This window comes from Stegodyphus dumicola, chromosome 6, assembly GCF_044657685.1.
Source record: "Stegodyphus dumicola isolate Sdum_Otavi_A_Nest chromosome 6, ASM4465768v1".
Lineage (NCBI taxonomy): Eukaryota > Metazoa > Arthropoda > Arachnida > Araneae > Eresidae > Stegodyphus > Stegodyphus dumicola.
The window spans coordinates 137,003,252-137,023,104 of NC_140773.1; the positions used below are offsets into that span (position 1 = coordinate 137,003,252).

The 19,853-nt window shown below is 30.7% G+C and overlaps 1 protein-coding gene across 2 annotated transcripts in view; it reads right to left on the minus strand.

Moving 5' to 3' along the window:
- The window catches only part of LOC118190066 (uncharacterized), a 258,700-nt gene that overhangs the window by 101,731 nt on the left and 137,116 nt on the right, over positions 1–19,853 (minus strand). For both annotated transcript variants that reach the window (XM_085818915.1, XM_085818916.1), the window contains 8 exons: positions 17,619–17,878; positions 17,474–17,533; positions 17,140–17,253; positions 14,993–15,108; positions 13,851–13,909; positions 12,742–12,794; positions 12,543–12,667; positions 8,848–8,989 (listed from right to left, as the gene is read on the minus strand). In XM_085818915.1, coding sequence (XP_085675041.1) covers positions 8,848–8,989; positions 12,543–12,667; positions 12,742–12,794; positions 13,851–13,909; positions 14,993–15,108; positions 17,140–17,253; positions 17,474–17,533; positions 17,619–17,878 — 929 coding nt within the window. The remainder of the gene's footprint in view (positions 1–8,847; positions 8,990–12,542; positions 12,668–12,741; positions 12,795–13,850; positions 13,910–14,992; positions 15,109–17,139; positions 17,254–17,473; positions 17,534–17,618; positions 17,879–19,853) is intronic.

The window sequence follows — 19,853 nt, forward strand, 5'->3', positions numbered from 1 at the left end:
TTTTGCATAAGCTTACAAATTTCTGGGCAGTATAGCGATAAACGTAAGTAAAATATTTACACAATTGAACATGTGAAAAGATATATCCAAAAATTTATATAGGTATATTTCTGTAATTCAGTTTAATTCAAGGTAATTTCTTTGAGATTCATAAATATGAAACGTGCATAAACTGAAATCATTGAATTCACATAAATCTGTTTTATTTTATTAAGATTTATTTTCTTGTTGATATAAGGTTGTTGATTGTGAAAAGAATCTATTTAAAACTTTCATTAAAAAAAAAAAAAAAGCAACATGTTACCATTTTTTTAGATAATTATCTGCTATTAATTTCAGGTAAAAATGATTCTTTAATAAATTATAATAATATTGCGAATAAATCAGAAATATCACTTCTTAAAGAAACAATTGAAAAGTATACCAGAGAAGTTGCTAATAAAACCTAAACAAATTCTTGAAATTATGCAGAAACATAATTTGTAAAGGCTTTAATGTTATGCACATGCATTTAGATTTCAAAATATTTCTTAATGATTTTCTGTACTTAGTAAATTACAGATATCACCTTTATAACTTTAAAACAAAAAACTAACAATAGCGAAGCATTTCATTATAAATTTAACATATTTTTACTGGAAAATTCATGCATAGAACAGCTTACAAACACGTACATTTCACTACCGTATTGCAATGTTTTGAAGTAACAAACATGGACGCCGCTTGTTCCGTGGAGTTTCATTTCCCGATAGTGGAGGAAACTGCGAACCCTCCCTCCTTCTATTCTAACCTCCTTGGAATAAACTTGGTAGTTTAGAAATCTGATTCGTAGTGTTCATTTACCTTGATATTATGTGTGATTTGAATTAGCGTTTTTTGAACCAGGATATCTTGAAATTCTTGACAGTTAATATAATATTTTATAGATGATGCTTCGGAAATATTAAAAGGTACATTTGGAAACATGATTACTGTTTTATAAATCCATTTGAATGAGTTACCTAACATTCCTGTTATTAGAAGTACAAATGGTTTAGCTGTACTGAGAAAGTTGTTTTATAAAGCTGATACTCATATTAGAAGTTTAAAGTCAATAAGAGTTGAAAAAAATGTTTCAGCACTCTATTGATTCCCATTTTGTTGAAAAGAATTCTGAAAGAACTTCTTTTAGAATTCAATAGAATATATCCAGCTAGTGATCCGAACTAAAAGGATTTATTTACGCTTCTAGTATGTTCTAGGGAAAGAACATATTTATTTAAGAGCAAAGCTGAAAATTATCATAATTTTGGTAATGAATATAAATGTAATTCCATAAAAATTTTAAATAAAAAGCTTAACACTAATCAGAATATGTCAATTCAGAGTTATACTACAAATGTTAAAAGAAACTGCATATATTGTAACAGGAAACAACATGAAGTTTGCGAATTTGAAAAAGTTGCAGAAAGGAAATGTAGATTACAAAAAGACAATCGATATTTTCCCTGTTTCTCAAAATTCCATTTATTATGGTTCTGTAAAACTAAACACGCGCCATGTAAGAATCGCAACAGTTTAGCTCACCACTCTTTGCTATGAGGAAATATTAATAAATCAGCTGAAGCTGAAGAAGGGAATTCAACTGCAGTGACTCAATGCAGCTTATCTCATTGGGGGTCAAATGGCAGTGCTTTATTGCAAAATTGTACTGTCCTGGCTTGCTCAAAAGGAAACTTTAAACTATACTGGGTGTTAATGCATAATGGCAGTAAGAAATCTTGGATTACAAAATCTTTGGCAGATGCCCTTAGACCTAAAACTATTCAAAGGAAAAAATTGTCAGTTTACACTTTTAAGTCCACAAAAGCCATAAATAAAACTTACTGTGTATAGGAACAATGCTAAGAAATATACTTAGATAAAAACATTAGTTACTGAAATGATTGCTGCCACACCCATTGCAAACTCCAGTACAAATATTCAAAATATTTTCAAGCAAAAGGATTTAAATTTTGCTGAGGCATGCAATGACTCGTATGAAGGTATTCACATCTTAATAGGAACAGATCATTTTTGGAAAGCCATTAAAGAGTCAAAAGCAGTAAAAATAACCAAAGCACTAAACAACATGCAAACTGTTTCTGGCTTTACACTGCAGGGAATACAAAATAATTCTGAGGATAAAAATTGGGCAAATGTAGTATCAACATATTTTTTTTTGGGGGGGCGGGGTACTCTTGTGTTATCGGAATTGGATTCAGAAATGTATATGCATGTGTGTATGGATGTATGGTGTTAATATACACATGTATATATGTATGTGTATGTATACACATGCCCATACATGCACATACATACACACATGCATTCATACATACATTTTTTAATCCTGTCCCATTAATAGAAGAGTACCTTTTTTTGTAGGCACCAATATGCTGATGTTGTTGAATTTAGAATCTTTAGGAATTACACATTCTAATAAGTTGGAAGTTACAGAAGAGAATTCAATTAAATAATTTGAGGTTTATAGATGGAATATATGAAACTTGTTTGTTACAAGGAATCAAGCCAATGGATTTAAGGAACAAGATGCAAGAATTTAGTGAAGAAATCGGTCATTTGAAAAAGGGAAAACCATTGAGTCTTCACAGAAAATTCAATATGTTGCACCGTACAGTGAGGGTATTCTAACAGTGGGAGGAAGATTAAGAAATACACAAAATGTAAAATATCCGGTCATTCTGCCTAAATTCCACTGCATTACAAAACTAATTAATATAGCATTACCATTATAAATACTTTCACGAAGGAACTGTTCCATTCAGAAATCAAACAGAGGTACTGGATTATTAATGCACGAGCAGCTATTTGGAAGATCATTTGGAAATATGTAACATGCTGCCAACACAGAAATCAGCTGTCATATCAAGCATTGGATGATCTTCCAGCATCCAAAGTGAATCATGGAAGAAATGTAGAGTGGATTTTTCTGGTCTTTTTTAAGTTAAACCAAAGAAATGGTGTGGTGTTCGAGCAGTGAAGATCTATGTTTGTATTTTTGTACCAAGGTAGTGGATTTAGAACAAGTTGGAGACGTAGTGACAGATTCCTTCATAGCAGGTTTAAACGATTCATCACTAGACAGGGAAGACCAGAGGAAATGTATAGTAATTATGGCACTAATTTTATAAGTGCCAACAGACAATTGAAAGCATATCATTCTGACCAATACTCAACACAGGAAGAAATTAAGAGGAATTTCAATCCGCCTTCTGCAGCACACTTTAGTGGACTGTGAAAAGCCATGGTAAAGGCTATGAAATATCATATGGGAAGAGTAACTGGTTCTCAAGTTTCAACTTCTGAAGAATTTGCTAGTTATCTAACAGAAATTGAAGCATGTCTGAACTCAAGACCATTAGTAGCTATTTCAAAAGATCCAGATGATGTTTCTGTGATTATACATGGTCATTTTTTGATAGGAACATTGTTAAAGGCTCTAACTAAATACGTGCAATAAGAAACTAACATTTCATAATCAATGGAAACTATTTCAACAAATATTTCAGTCCTTTTGGAAGAAATGGTCTACGAACTATTTGACTTAACTTACGTAAGTACGCACAAAGTAGAATCATGATACACCAAATGTCAAAATAAATGACCTAGTAAGATTAAGAAAGATAACACACAATGCTTAAAATGAAAACTAGAATGTATCATGGAAATTTATCTAGGTAATGATCACAGAGTCCAGCTTGTAAAATTAAAAACTGATGATGATTAATTCAAAAAACCTATTCATAAACTGCATGTATTTACCACTAGAAAGTTAAGTATTGTAAAAACTTTAACCTGGTATTCATCAACATTCATTTTCAATACTTAAAGTTTTAATGTTATTAATAAGTTATGCTATTTATTTTGGGTAATTCATCGTTTACATCCCTATGTTATATTTTAAGCATGAACTTAGTCTAGAAATTATGTGTTTACTAAGAATAATGGTAAGTAATAATTTCATGTAAAAGGTAATTTGATGTTCTGAACAGCCATCTGTGGGGAGTATGCTGAGATCTCCCATAGAGGACATTATAGCAGACCTCAACTGTATGAGCAAAAGGTTTTGCTTTGAGACAGCATTGCCATGGGTTCAAAATATGAAGAAGTTACTTAATTTATACTTACTTTGTAATATAACATATATAGTTCATTAAAGTGTTTTATTTAAAATGTGAAGCAGTTTAAAGGAGCATACTCCAAACAATACAAAAAATTACTTCGCCTGATGAATTAAAATTTCTTAAAAGTCTTCCACAATCAAAAACTTGCTGGTGTTTAGTTCAATACTTTAATTATAACTTTCATATTTTAAGAGTACTTAAGAAATGTTTAATTTGTATGCATGGTGCCTTTTTCATTGGAATATCCCTTTATAAACTGAGACTGAAAATGAATCATTATGAGAAAAATTCTAAAATAAAATTTAACTTATACATCTGCATGCAGGTTTCAAGTAAAGGAAGTAGTGATATCAACTCCATTCTTCATTGTATCTCCATCTTTTCAATAAAAAATGCTCCATACATACATATTTTTAAAAACTCTTAGAAAATGAAAGTTACAGTTAAATTAACGAACTAAAGACAGCAGATTTTGCTGATTTATGGAAGGTTTTCTTTATTGGAGCCATTACTCATAAATTCTATAGAGTCAAAAAATATCTACGTAATACCATATACAGCACATTTACTAACAGATGATGTTTAATAATGAGCATGGAACAGGGCCGGATTAAGGGTGTCGTAGGCCCTAGGCACTCCAGCAGCGTAGGCCCCGAAATAATAAACATTTTTTAACTGAAATTGACCGCTAATATTAAGTAATAATTTTGTTGTAGATATAAATCCGAAAATGTGATGATGCGGTAAAATAACATTATTTTATTTTGGGATTTTAATGTTTTTATTTTTCATAGAGCCATTTTCAATAGCCATAATTCCAGAATTGAGTTTATCTGCAACAATGCAACTTTTATATCTACCAAATTCCATGCAGAATTCCAGGGTTTTAGTACATGAACATGACAAGACATTAGCCGCCGGGAAAACCTCTCGGACGGGCACATGCGTTTAACACAGTTGGCCACGTTTCCATGCCCACTACCAAACGCTTGCGCGCGATCGAGAGGTTTTCCCTGCTGCTAAGGTCTTTTGTTTTAGTAGCTCAGTTGTGTAATAAGTTAATATGTAAACACTACGATAGAGCGTGTATGCCTGTGCTTGTATTTAATCACGCTCAACCATAAGTCAATCTTTAGTTTAAAAACTGGAAGTTAAATTTATTATAAGTAAGGTAAGTAAAGGAAAGTTGTTTTTATACTCTACTTATTTCAACCTAGTTTTTGATTCTGGAATATTGCTTCATTCCATTATAAATAATAGAATTTTCATTTTATCACTTCTTATTAGTATAATAGTCCACCGTAGAATGCAGCACAATGCAAGGAACTTTGAGTAGGCCTACTATGGGGTGGTTTGGCCATACTATTGTAAAAAATCTCCAGTAGTAGTCGTAGAAATAGTACAGTCCAAATCACCTTTGGAATAGCTTAATTTTAATCCATACTCGTAAATCCGGGTTTCGTTTTTACAAGTTTAAAATGCATTACTTAACAAATTTAAAATAACTTTTTAGCTTTCTGATAGCATAATAAAAGCGACGGGCGCAAACTAAAATGTATATTTAAAGGTGACGAGAAGAAGGAGAAAACAAGTTTAAATTTTAGTTTGTGCGTGCCCATCGCTTTTATTATGGTATATCAGAAAGTTAAAAAATTATTTTAAACTTTTAAGCGCAATTTATAAAAGCTTTTTTTAAATATTTTTTTTTAGCGAAAAATGTCTGATGGATATAAAAGAAAACACCAAAGTGGACATGAAAAACGCAAAAAGAAAGAGAAAGTGAGTGAGTCGCTTAGTAAAATTAAAGGTTCTTTATTGAAATATGTTAACATTTCTAAGGAGACAGAAGATAATGCAGATGCGGTAGATATTTCCTCGATCGAGGTTAGACCTAAAGAAGCTGAGGCTTGTTGGGACTCGCAAGAATGTTCAACCAATAAAACTGAGAATGTCACAGAAGACGAGGCTGACGGGGGTTTACGAAATTTTAACGACGCTTCCAAGCAGGTGGTGCCTGAATCACTACCAACAACATCAGCCTCAAGTATTTTCAGTTCTGATCCAGCACGGTGGACAACCATAAGCGCAGATCTTATCGATTACTTCTCTCGTAATCACCCTGTGCAGAAATTGGATATAAATTTTAAGTTATACGCCACTAAATTTGGCGAAATAATGAGATGTCCATCACAAGATTATTTTTTCAGAAAACTGAACAACAATGATATTATAAAAAGGGACTGGTTGATATTTTCCGAATCTACTGGCAAGTTTTTTTGTTATAAATGTATTTTGTTCAAATCGGACCTACCTGGAAATCCAAACCTGTGTAACTAATTCCTTACAGGCTTTAATGACTGGAAAAACGCACATTCGAGAATTTCAAGTCATGAAGTGTCAAAAGAACATTTTGCATCTATTTCTGCTTTAGTGAACTACCAACAAACTAGAAAAATTGATGAGACGTTTGATATTGTCAAGGAAAAAGAAAGCACATATTGGACAACGGTTTTAAGAAGAGTAGTGGAAGTAATTAAGTTTTTGGCCGAAAGGGGACTAGCGTTTAGAGGCGATAATGAAATACATGGTGATCCTAGTAATGGCAATTTTCTTGGGTGTATCGATCTCTTAGCCAAATTTGATCCGTTTCTAGAAGAACATGTAAGAAGATACGATAATCCAGGCCGCGGAAAAGTATCATATTTATCCTCCAAAACGTATGAAGAACTAATAATTTTACTGGGGTCAAAAGTATTGGAAAAAATAGTTACAGAAATCAAAGAAGCCAAGTATTATGGAATCACTGTGGATTCTACACCTGACGTTAGCCATACGGATCAACTCTCCATAGTTATTAGATATGTCTCAAAAACTGGAGATATATATGAAAGATTTTTGATGTTTGTTAAAATAGAAAAACATGATGCCAAGTATCTTTTTGACACTCTAATTTCAGTTTTAGAAAATCAGGGAATAGACCCAAAATTTTGCAGATGTCAGTCTTATGACAATGCGGCTAATATGAGCGGAGTGTATTCGGGAGTACAAACTAGATTTAGGGAAATCAACAGTGCAGCCACTTGGGTACCATGTGGAGCTCATAGTCTTAATCTAGTTGGCACAGCGGCGGCAGAAAGCTGCTTAGAAGCTGTAAAATTTTTTGAAATTTTGCAATCGCTCTACAATTTCTTTGCAGCGTCCCCTCAAAGATAGTCTAAACTAAGGTCTTTGGGAAGTAAAATTTCTGTAAAAAGACTTTCAGAGACCAGATGGTCAGCACGTTATGAGGCTGTAAAAACATTATGTGCCCATTATGATGATATACGTGGTATTCTTACAAATATTTCAACTAGTGAAGGTATGAAACCTACAACAGTGATTGAGGCACAAACCTTAATCCATTAATTAATGAATACTTTGGAGATGGTATTACTCACAGTTATTTGGGAAGATCTACTAAAACACGTCGATATTGTAAATAAATCTCTTCAAGAACCTGGCATCGAGTTTAACACGATGGTGCGACTTTACGACAGTTTAATTCAATATTTATCTCACTGCAGAACTGAGGACATGTATAATAGCTATTATCTTAAGGCAAAAGCCCTTGCACCAGATTCAGAATTTAAAGAATCCGAAACTAGAGTTCGTAAGAGAAAACGACAGTTCGATGAAGGGCCAGATGAGACTCCCTCTCGCAGTGCCAAAGATTCCTTTAAGATTAATGTTTTTTTTATTGTTCTGGATGTGCTTTGCGCTGAAATGACAAAGAGACGCACTGCGTATACCAGCCTTTATGACACATTTAGTTTTCTTACGGATAATACACTGACCGAGGACATTATCAAGGTTAAGGCTCAAGCTCTGGTAAAAATGTATCCGTCTGACTTAGAAGAAAACTTTGTTGATGAGTATTTTATTTTTTCAAATTTGTACCCCAAAACCACCTCTATAACGGATCTCATCAAATTACAAATAAAGGATAAACTTGTGTCAAGTTTCCCAAATGTTAATATTGCATTGCGCATATACCTTTCGATATTGGATTCGAATGCAGAAGGAGAAAGATCATTCTCCAAGTTGAAGCTTATTAAAAATTTTATGCGTTCAACTATGGGTCAAGAGAGAACTTCGTCACTGGGCCTTCTGTGTATTGAAAGTGATGTCGCTCGCGGCATTAATTTTGAAGATATAATACACGAATTCGCTGTGTCAAAATCCCGAAAAAAGGAGTTATTTTAGGATCTACTTAGTAAACCAAACGTTTTGTATTCGTATTTTTTGTGTATTTGTATTTACATATATTATTTTGACCTTCACTATATAATAATATAAAAATGTTTATAAGTTTTTGGGGTATTTTTATTTCAATATATTTTTTTTCAAAGCCCTAAGACCTTTGGCCTTCGTAGGCCCTAGGCACGTGCCTACTGTGCCTAATTAGTAATCTGGCCCTGGCATGGAACATTGTTTGTTAAAATCATTAAAAACAATTTAATACACAGCGTGAAAGATAAAATAATAAATGAAAATGTTAAAAAATAAAATAATAAATACAAAATAACTACATTTTTATAATAAACGATTTTGATAACACAGCACATTCTGAATTTAAGTGAGAAATTTATACAACCTCTCTCGCTCTCTCTACTAAAAATTTAAAAAAAATTATATTACTTACCCACACATAATTAACCCATTTCCTTTGAAGTTCTGTATACTTAATTCAATTAAATGGACTTCAAGAAAGCCACTCCAACCTTTGCCACTTTTAAAAACAATGGATTCTCCAACAATTTTTCCTGTTAATTTATACTTTTTCGCTGCGAGAAAATTTGGGAAATTGCCAAACATTAGAAAAACAGAAATATATTATCAAAACAAAAAATGTAGACATCCTAAGCACAATTAAAATAACTACATTATTCAAACATTTAGTATGCTAACATGAAATGATATATGTAAAACCTCATAAAAAATGTGACAACTTTATTTGGTATACTCTTGAGGTTTAAATAAAAAAAAAATAACTAGGATGATTTCAGTTCACTACTTCTACTCTGTTTATGAATATCTTATGACATCACAACTTCTGGTAGAAAAAAGGGATACCCATGACTTCCACTTAATTGTGTCTTCTCCATTAGGGCATCATTAGACTTGAAAAACCACTCACTTTTCTTATGAGGACATATGAAATGACTAGCCCTTGAACTAGCACTAGAATCCTTTGAATACTACTGAGATGTTCTTCCATGCATTAAGTTAGCCATGAACGATAGTGAGATAATGCTAGGCATCTTTAAACAAATTAGATAGTCCATCATCCAAGAACACAACACTGCTTACATCAACATTAGCGATCTGAGTACTCAGTTACACCATTGAATGATAATACATATTGCATTAATATTGTACACATTAAAAAAGAATGTACCATGATTGATTATCTAATATGTGTACATCTTTCATCAACTTTACACCTGCTGAAATTCTTCTGTTTGCTTACTACTTGCAGTAGTTTTGCACCTAATCACAACAGTCAAATGAAAACATTTCTTGAATACCTTTTACTCATTTGCTTCCATTTTCTCGTATTTGCGCAGTTTTTCCCCACAGTCACTATCATCAACATTCACAGGCATTCATTTCCACTGTACATCTGTATATATATTCTCCTTATTCTGCATTAGAGGCTGTATCCCTTCACCAGATCAAAAGTACATTCAAGGTACAGCATACCTATTATACAAAGTAACATTTTGTTTCTTCTAACCTCCTGAATATACCATGTAACACTGCCACAATTTTTCTCAAATATCTTGTGTATTTAATATGTATCATTTTATACTTCATTGTAAATGAAACCTAAAAATTTATTATAAAGATTATAAAGCTAAATATAAACCTCATTATGCATTTATTTTGATTATTTAATAGTCTTGAAAATTCCAGTGTAAGAGTAAACAATTTTATTTATATTCCATTAAATACAGCTAGCTCTGAATGCAAGAAATAATACCTAATACTGAGCAAAATTTTTATATGATCAACTTCTAATTTATATTAATTTTATACAATCCTAATTATTAATTGCTAGTTAATATGAATTTTACTCTTCAGTATTTCTCCTAAAAATACTTATAAATCTGTATTAAACCACTTATATAAAACTTTTCATGATAAAATCAACAACTTACCATTATGCCCTCCATTATTATCATGACTGAAAGACTGAATGAATATTAATGAAAATGTCCCAAAGAACTGAAGTAGCAGAGGATTCTGAGACACTACAGAATCAATTTCTGGTTGGTCTTTATGGCAGTGGACACTTAAAAGGATATAAGAAGAAATGGCCTGTGAAAAGCTGCACTTGGGTCATGAGTTACTCTTGACATAGATGGATGCTGAGGAATCTAACTGGTGCAGTTTAGGTCTCTCTCCTGCTAGCCTCAAATAACACGGCACCAGAAAATTTGAAAAAAAAAAAAAAAAAAAAAAAAAAAAAAACCTATTACGATCAAAAACAGCTCTTCAAAATGAACTGATCTCAAGCCTGAACCTAGACAGTTCTGGAAAAGAAAGGGCTCAAAGATTCAGTGTATCCTTAAGGCTACCTTCCTTAAATAACCTATCAGGCATTTCCTTTACATAGATGTCTACATGCAAAGTTTTCAATTTTCGAACAATGTTCACAGTAGTATGATCACCAAGTCTCCACTATTTAGAAACATAGTAAATAGAGCTACAGCTGTTACTCAGAATCCAAACACCTTTTTTCAAGATCACACAGTTTAAAGCGTCATTGATAGCTCTCAAGTCTGATCTAAGAACTGAACAACAACAGAGATTTTTCTTACTAAATTTTAATAACATCACCCCCCTCCTCGTTAATAATCTGCTACCTGAAACTCCAAAGCCAGCTGCCAGAGATATTCTATATCAGTGGTCTCAAACTAGCCGCCCTCAGGTTACATATACCTCCCATTGCAATTTTAAATGGCTCACAAACATATTTAAATTATGTATTTGTTATAAAGATGGTGCTTAAATGTTTTGTGGCATAGAGGAACAGACTGAGCTTATGCACATGACTTCTGATACATGGAAAAGAGACAAAATGATTGTGTTGGAGCTTTGTCACTGAGTGCTTGCATGGCTGTAACTAAGATAAGATGGGGGAACTTCCTTCTTCGGTATGATCAGCATATTTAGTTGAATAGTCCACATTTGGTGGTGCTTCACTATTCTGATATTTCCATTTTTTTCTATACAGTTGATCTTTCTGATGTATAACTTTTCTTGAGTCAATCACTAGTTGGTTAGCCAGCTGCATAGCTGTGCAGTTCATATATAGAGAAAAAATAATGTGTAGCTTATAAATCATGTTTATTTGTGATTTTTATTAGATCTACCTTACATCAATACCTATGTTTGACACTCTGCATAGCTTTTGAATGTCACTTTTGAATGAATTAAAAACGTACACAACAGATATTTCTTGCATCTTTTCAGATTTTAAACAGGATATAAATATTATAAATTTAGACTTTTCCCTTTGTATTATTATCATTAATAATGGTTATGTATTTTTTGAGAAATGTTCAATAAGTCAAATTAAAAAATTTAGTTTAAAAAATTCTGTTAAAAACAATTTTTACTTTGTTAAAAAAATACATTCAGGTCCAAAAGCTGCTTTCAGATTGTACATTCAGCCCACATGCAAATTTGCAATTGAAATCAATGCCCTGTACTTTTGCTGACAAATCAGCTAAACACATAACTGAAAAATACTCAGTTTGAAAAGGAGAAAATAGGAAGAAATCTTCCTCTTCATTTTATAACAAAGCCTCGCTCTCAGCATGACTAAGCTCACTCTCTCTCTCTTGAGGTCAATAGTTATTACTGACCTAGTTATGAATAAATTTAGAAGTTAAGTGCTTCAAATCTTTCCATTTTCACATAATATTTAATCAGTAGGTAAGCTACATGGTGTCAATCCTATGCAAAGTGTTGATTCTGTGCTATATCGATCCTACGTTAGTTGGATAAACATAGAATGTCTACAAATCAGTCTTTAGTTAATTACAACATAAAAGAATGGTAAACTGCCTTAATTATTCTAAATTGAGGAGCAACATGAAAAAGATAAAAATAAGGCTAGAACTTATTAAATAATAATAGAAATTAATAAAATTCTTGTATCATATGGAAAATCCAAGCCTCATTATACTGACAACAAAAGAAAACCTTTGTTAACAGCACAGATAAATTGCATTTATACCAGAAAAGCAGCAGTTGAAAAAATATGCTGCTTTTTTTTTTTTTTTTTTTTTTTGTGTGTGTGTGTGTGTGTGTGTGCCTTTTTTTTACCAGCTGTGAAATTTGCTGTCACATCTTCTGCAGACTTGTCAACTGCAAATAGTTTTGTAATGACGAATCCATCCTCGATAGCCTTTACATCTGCACTGGGCTCCACCACAAAACCAATAGGTAAACTGAAAAAAAAAAGTGTCTACTGCAAAATCAAATCACACCATAAATTTATTTTGTTACAGATATTAAATCATACCTTTTAAACACATATGGAGCTGACACTTCTGCCAAATGCAGAAATAATCCATTCTGAAATATGGATAACATAAAATATAAATTCATATACTTGTAATGATTGAAATTTTTTAATATTTTCTGCAACAATAAATTTTGTTTAATTTCTTTAATTTGTCTATTCATTTATAGTCATTTTCAAGCTACATGATTTGATCAGACACAATGTGTCCTATCAAAATGACAAATGGTTAAATAATGTGAAATGATATAGCTGAAAAGGTAGTCAAATATTTTAATGTCAAGAATCTCCACTAAATCTTTCTGAACTTTTTTGGTCATTAAATTATGTACTGTTACAGCAAAAACAAAATAAAATAATCTACCATTACTGTAATTAACATAAAATATTTGTGTAAGTATACATTAATTATCTAGGTACAGAACCTTTTCTCCCCAAAGTTGTAAATATTTTTTTTTACTAAAATAAAAGCTCTTGAGATAAATAAAACTTTAAACTGACATTTTCAAATATATGGCTACCTTGCAAAATATCACAGCAATTATGTATTAGTTTTTTTCACTTCTATTAAATTAAATGCATAACACTATGTCACATTCTACATTTCATAATCTAAATATATTTTAGGAAACAGTTCTGTCAAGTCAGCTGAATACCAACACTAATGTTTTATTTTAAAAGTTTGATGACTTTTACTTTTTAATGTCATCTTATAACTTTAAAAAGGTGGATTAAAACAGTTGCATCTGTATAGCTCTGTTTTGATTTAATCCAACAAAACTTCAATTTCATTGATACTAATTGCATAATACTAACAACAAGAAACCTGGCTTATAAAAAGTATTATTATTTTTTTCATTTTAGTTTCATGTAATTATAACATAACTCATGCAGAAATTATATTTCTAAATTATATTTTTGATAATATGGAAACAAGCACATAAAATTAATAAATTACTGATAGAGATATAATTACTACTTTTATTAAAAGCAATTATTATTTACTTTTATTTGCATGAGACATAAAATTAAAATCGTTTAATGATTGCTACAATACAGAATTCCTACACAATCATTCAAATACAGTTGTAAACATTATATAATATTACCTGAGGTATGTTTCCCAATATGTGTTTAAATTTGCAGCCATCAATATTAGACATCTTGCCTAAAAATTGATACATAAATGAAGCATGATTAATTAAATAATGAGAGGTTAAAAAAGTAAAAATCATTCTCCAATTTTTTTATTGTAGCATCTATATATTGCACCAAAACAACTAATCTGAAATTTTGTTCTTTTCACTTGCTTGCATTTTTAAGTTGTTTGTCAATGTTTAATAATATGCTAAAGGAGAATGATGTATAAGTAATCATGTGATTTTTCTCAAAATCAGATATGTGGTATTCAGAATCTATGCCAATCTTTTGCTTGATTTTTTGCTTTATTGAATTATTGATCTTTTGCTTATTTTTCAATAAGTATCTAAATATCGAGAGTACAAATAAGTCCTCACCATTTTTTATCAAAAATTGGGCATTTATTGTGAAAGAACAATATGTTATGTTTTATTCAAAGTATTATCCACTACTTTTTTTGCCATCTTTTACCATCTTTCTCTTTCTGGCAGCACACGGATACCGCATTGGAAGAATGCATCATCTTTCGAGGCTATCTACAAATTGACCCAATTTTTTTTATGGCCATGTATAATCAATCAAAAAAATTAATAATAAGAAGGAGCTATATCTGGTGAATACAGTGGAAGGGGGAAAACTTCTCATTTTTATGTTTCTGAGTAAGTTTTGATCGGCGCTGCAACATGTGAATGAGCGTTATCATTAAGGAGAATAATTTTATCATGTCTAGAGTAGTAGTGGGTGCATTTTTCTTTGAGAGCTAGGCTCAGTCTCCATAATAAAATGGTACTCAGAGAAATCAGAGTACCATTTTATTATGGAAACTGAGCTGTTCCACAGAGAGCCTCAGTAATAGTTTCGTTTGGTTTGAGGAACTCATAATACATGACTGTCATATATGTTAATGTTAATAACATATGAGTTATGCGACTAATGGTGGAAATTGATAGTATAAGATTGATATAAAAATCAAATAATGAATAATAATGTTAATAACATATTTCATTATGTACAATATACAAGATTAACTGCTTTAAATTATTAAAGACAGCTAATAAAACATTCAAACCTCATAATCAAAAATTTTTTAAATACACATAAAAATATTTACCAATATTTCTTAATCTTTCACCAAATAAATACATTGCATAGTCTGGACCTTCATTAACAGAAACTGTACCATTAATAACTCCTGACTGTGCATAGATATTTAAAGCTTCAGTAACTCTAAAAATAAAAAGGATACTTGTAAAAAATTGTTTATAACAAATTATCCACTAAGGTACTAATAATATACTAAAAATATCTAGCATTTTTCACTACAGTGAAGTTCCGAACATTAGAAAATACATTTGACATAATGCATATATTCTTATATTTTTTTATAATCCCTCTCCATTCTTACTTTGAAATTAAATTACAGTTCTACTTTCACAAGGGAATACAATTAAATGAATATTCTAAGAATTTCTTAAATAATGTTCATTAATTCAATAACTTATTCTATAACTATTAGATAATTTCTTGCATAAATTATTTATCTGCAGATCTGTAGTTAAGGGGGAAAACTATTTTAGGACAATAATGAAAATATTGTCAATGGCAGGCACTAGCCATTTTAGGCTTTTACCACTACTAAGGCCAAAAGTGGTAACCATTTTATTATGGAACCACCTAACATGCAGCCATCATTACATCCCATGAAAGAACAGACAATTTACATCCACGCCTTCTCTGGAATTAAAAACTGTGCCCTTTGGTACAGCGGTGAGAAAAATACTGAACTTAGAGAAAAAATAATATGGAACTATAATGAGAAAGAGATAAATTCATAAACAACATACCCATAACAAATCAACTCCATATAATTGAATATGTCAGGGCATATAATTAAAGAGCAGTATGTATTTCTTTGACATACTTGTAATTAAAAATCAAAAACAATTTTTTATTTTCATGAAAATAACTGAATAATAAGTAACTTTATTTATTTAGCAAAAGTTCTGATTTCTCTGAGTTCAGTTTTCTTTCAGATATTGCTACAGTGATTCTTTCAAACATTACAACCGTGCAATATTTTGGGATATATAGAAGAAAGGCATCTACTTTTTCCCATTTGACAGAAACTTTCAAATTTCAAGGCTTATATCTTGTAAAAAGATAGTTTGCTGAAAATGTTTTGTTACTGAAGATGATTTGCTGAACAGATCTCATGTAAATATAAATGGGATGATCAGCTAATACAGCCCTGTAACCAAAATCCCTGTAAAAGCATTCATGTTCAGAATCTGTTAAATGAAAATTCATGGATTTAGAAAGAAAACACTTTTCTCAACTACCCTATGGAAATCCTATGGAAGCATTCATGTTCGGAATCTGTTAAATGAAAGTTCATGGATTTAGAAAGAAAACACTTTTCTCAACTACCTTATAGAAATCCAACTGCATAAGCATTGAATACAGCTTCATACTTGTTTATAATATATGCAAACTGGCAATCACTACTAGGGCAGGAGAATTGTGACTTATTACTCTGGATTACATTAGAATAGATTACATCTACAGCATCCATTTCTAATATTTGTTTTCATGTATGATGCATTATTTGTGATACCTGGATATTACCATGGGTATCCTCATTAGTCTCTAGCAGTGGGATTCCGTTTAATGCAGCATAATACATATGATACAAGTACAAAGTAGTCCACATGTATTTCATGGCTTATGACATATGTGTAAATATGATTGACAATACAGAAGATGATCTGTGTAATTAATGCATCTGGTTGTTGAGAAAAGAGCCATGATACTCCACATTCACTTCTGAATTGTATGCCTCCTATTCACTGGATGACTTTTCATCATCAACCAAATATAGGTTAATTCTTACATTGTATGAGTAGAGCCAGGAATTTTTCCTCCTCATAAATTCTTCCAGTTATTAGACCATATGTAAAATGGTTGTAGTCAGCACATTTTTCCATTACTGGCTCTGATTACCACCTTCAGGAAAGAATAGATGTGGACAATCTAAATTATACATTGATTTTGATATCACTGTCACTTCATTAACATTCTAAATAAGTGAAACTGATGATCTGTCTAATTCAAAACTATCTCAGTGTGTATATAATATACTAAAAATATTATTATGGCTTTGATAAAAATTAATTGAAAGAAATTTTTAAAAACGACAGTAAATGTAGGTATAAAAATCTATCTACATTTAGAAAAAATTTGACAAATTTAAAATCTTACTTTTTCACAGATGGTATGAAAGGATATTTCCATTCAGCTTTAGCTATACCACTAGCAGTGGAGAATGGATACATATCAGAGCTAAAATCATGTATATCTGAAGAAGCTGTCCATCTTCAAAAAGAAAAATTTTACTAAATTGCAGAATGTTTAAAATTATTTTACATAAAAAGAACTGTAATTTTATTCATAATATGTATATATAATAAAAATAATTCATAACAAATAAAATAAGCACATGAAATTACTATAATGTGAATATTGAGGCACATTAATATTCAGCCTGATTCTATGATAATAACATTAGTGTATAACATATCAAAAATCAACTTACATAAATGCAAATTTTACAAAAGCCATATTTTCTTGAGATTCCATACTTTCAGAAATTTCTCTAAAATTATTTTCAGAAATTATTAAATGTTATAATTAAAATAAAAGAAATACAAAATAGCAAAGCAAATCATTAAAAATCATACTTAAGCATTCCACAGAAAAATATTCTCCATCTTCTCATAGGGCATAAGTAATGTAGTTGTAAACCACCGCAAGAAAAAATTTGGCATTTTCCTGCAAAATCTTTTTGGAAACCATTACTTTGTTTCAACTGGTAAGTCTTCCCATTGGCTAATTTAATATAAATCCAGGCTTCAGCCTCTTGATTATGCCCTCTTGATATTCGTACAACTAAGCATTCAGATTTGGAATTGACTCCATAGAAAAAAACTTCATCAACTGCCTATAAATATAAAAAGATAAGACAGAGAAAAGGTTTTAGCTTTTTAGATAAATTAATTCTCTTCTAATCTTTGGGCAAACAAGCTTACATTTTTAGAAGCATAATAGCTTTAAAATACCATATGTTTTCTAAAATTATTCTTAGAGTATTCAGTTTAAAATTTTTAAATTATTATTTCCCTAGTAAATGTTCACAGCCACATTTTAAATTTTAATAATACACATGTTATGATTAATATTACTTTCAATAACTTTTAGCATTTTCTCTCCCTTATTGTAACAAATAATAATTGTACAAAATTGACAAAATTTTATTATGTGTTATTTATAAAATTTAATTCAAAATAATTTTTCACACTTTATTTTACTGCATTCTTTATTTGTATTATATATAAAAAAGGATTTAATGGTCTTACATTAATTAAGACACAATAACATGCCGAACAAATACTAAGTCAAATAACAAAAATCAGCATTATATTTTCAAATTTTCACAGTATTTTTTTTTTTTTTTTTTTTTTTTGTGTGTGTGTGTGTGTGTGTGTGAAAATTTGAAAATATAATGCTGATTTTTGTTGCTTGAATTTTGAATTAGGCCTTACATTATTTTAATTAATTTAATTGTTCTTTATTCGGCATGTATTTCTGACTTATTTTATGAATTTATAGTCATCCAGATTTAATATAGAAAATCTGGATTTAAAAAATGTGACTGTTGAAAAATTTCCAAAATAATTTTCCAATAAAAAAAAAACCAAATAATTTTCAACTTTTTATTATTATTATTATTATTATACTGTTTTTAGCATTGTTATTTTATTGTATTATGTTTTTGTTCCATTTCCATGTACATTCTTCCTGTCAGACTATTAGCCATGAAAATTTTTATTTAATTATTACATCTTGATTATTTAATTAATTTGAGTATACTGCATTACTTTAATAATTTACAATATTAATTTTCAAATTTCTAAACTCTTATTTATGTGTGTATATATATATGACATAATAAAAGCAAGGAAAAAATGGAGCACAGTTGATGCATAGTTATCCTAAGAAGTATTCTGATTGCATCATAAGCTGTGTTGACTTTGTAAATAAAACTTGGCAGTTGAGGAGATTTTAATTCCATTTTTATTTCCAAGTGACATTATGTGGCCACAGATTACTTGACACTCTAATCGTGCCTGTTCAAGAACATTTCCATTATTGATATTACTGCAATAGGAAGCAGCGTAGCAAAATTGTCCAAGCACAGCACAGACAGAAGCTGAAGTGCGTAGTTATGAAAGATGGAAGCACGCGAAGAGAAAAGTTTTGGTTTACAATGGTAGTTTAAGTTCTCAATTATTATGTCATCAGAGCTGCGCAGGCCATAGAATGATCTAGAAATGATGCAATCCAGAGAAGTTATTGGAATTTTTAGAACAGAGAGGGATACAATGTTTTACCATTAGTTTAAATTATAATTTTAATTCACATATTTTTTATCTTGCATATATATATGCATATACAGTCAAAAGTCGTTAATTTGGACACCCATAATCCGGAATGATCTATAATCCGGACCTCAAAGCTACAAACTTTCTGCACATGCGTCGCGTTTACGCATACGCGCAAGACATTTACGGCTGCGAATATGCATGTGCGCGTGCACAAAATACGTTTACCAATGCACGTTTAATGTATAACGGACAGTATAAGCTAAGCTTAAATTATCTAATTCAGTTAATGTTGCAGATTGCGTTGTTCCTTAATCTTCAAATTGGATTCGGCTTATTATTTTTTGCAGACTGTTTGAGCAATTTTATAAAAGTAAGCTTGAACTTTCAAATAGAATTTCTGATATATATTTGCTAATATGTAAAGGATCTACAAAGCGAAAGTATGTTTCGAAGTCCATTAAACAAAAAGTGCAATTGCTGCAAAAAATGGATAAAGGCATATCTTTTGTTTATCTAAACTTTAACGTTTGT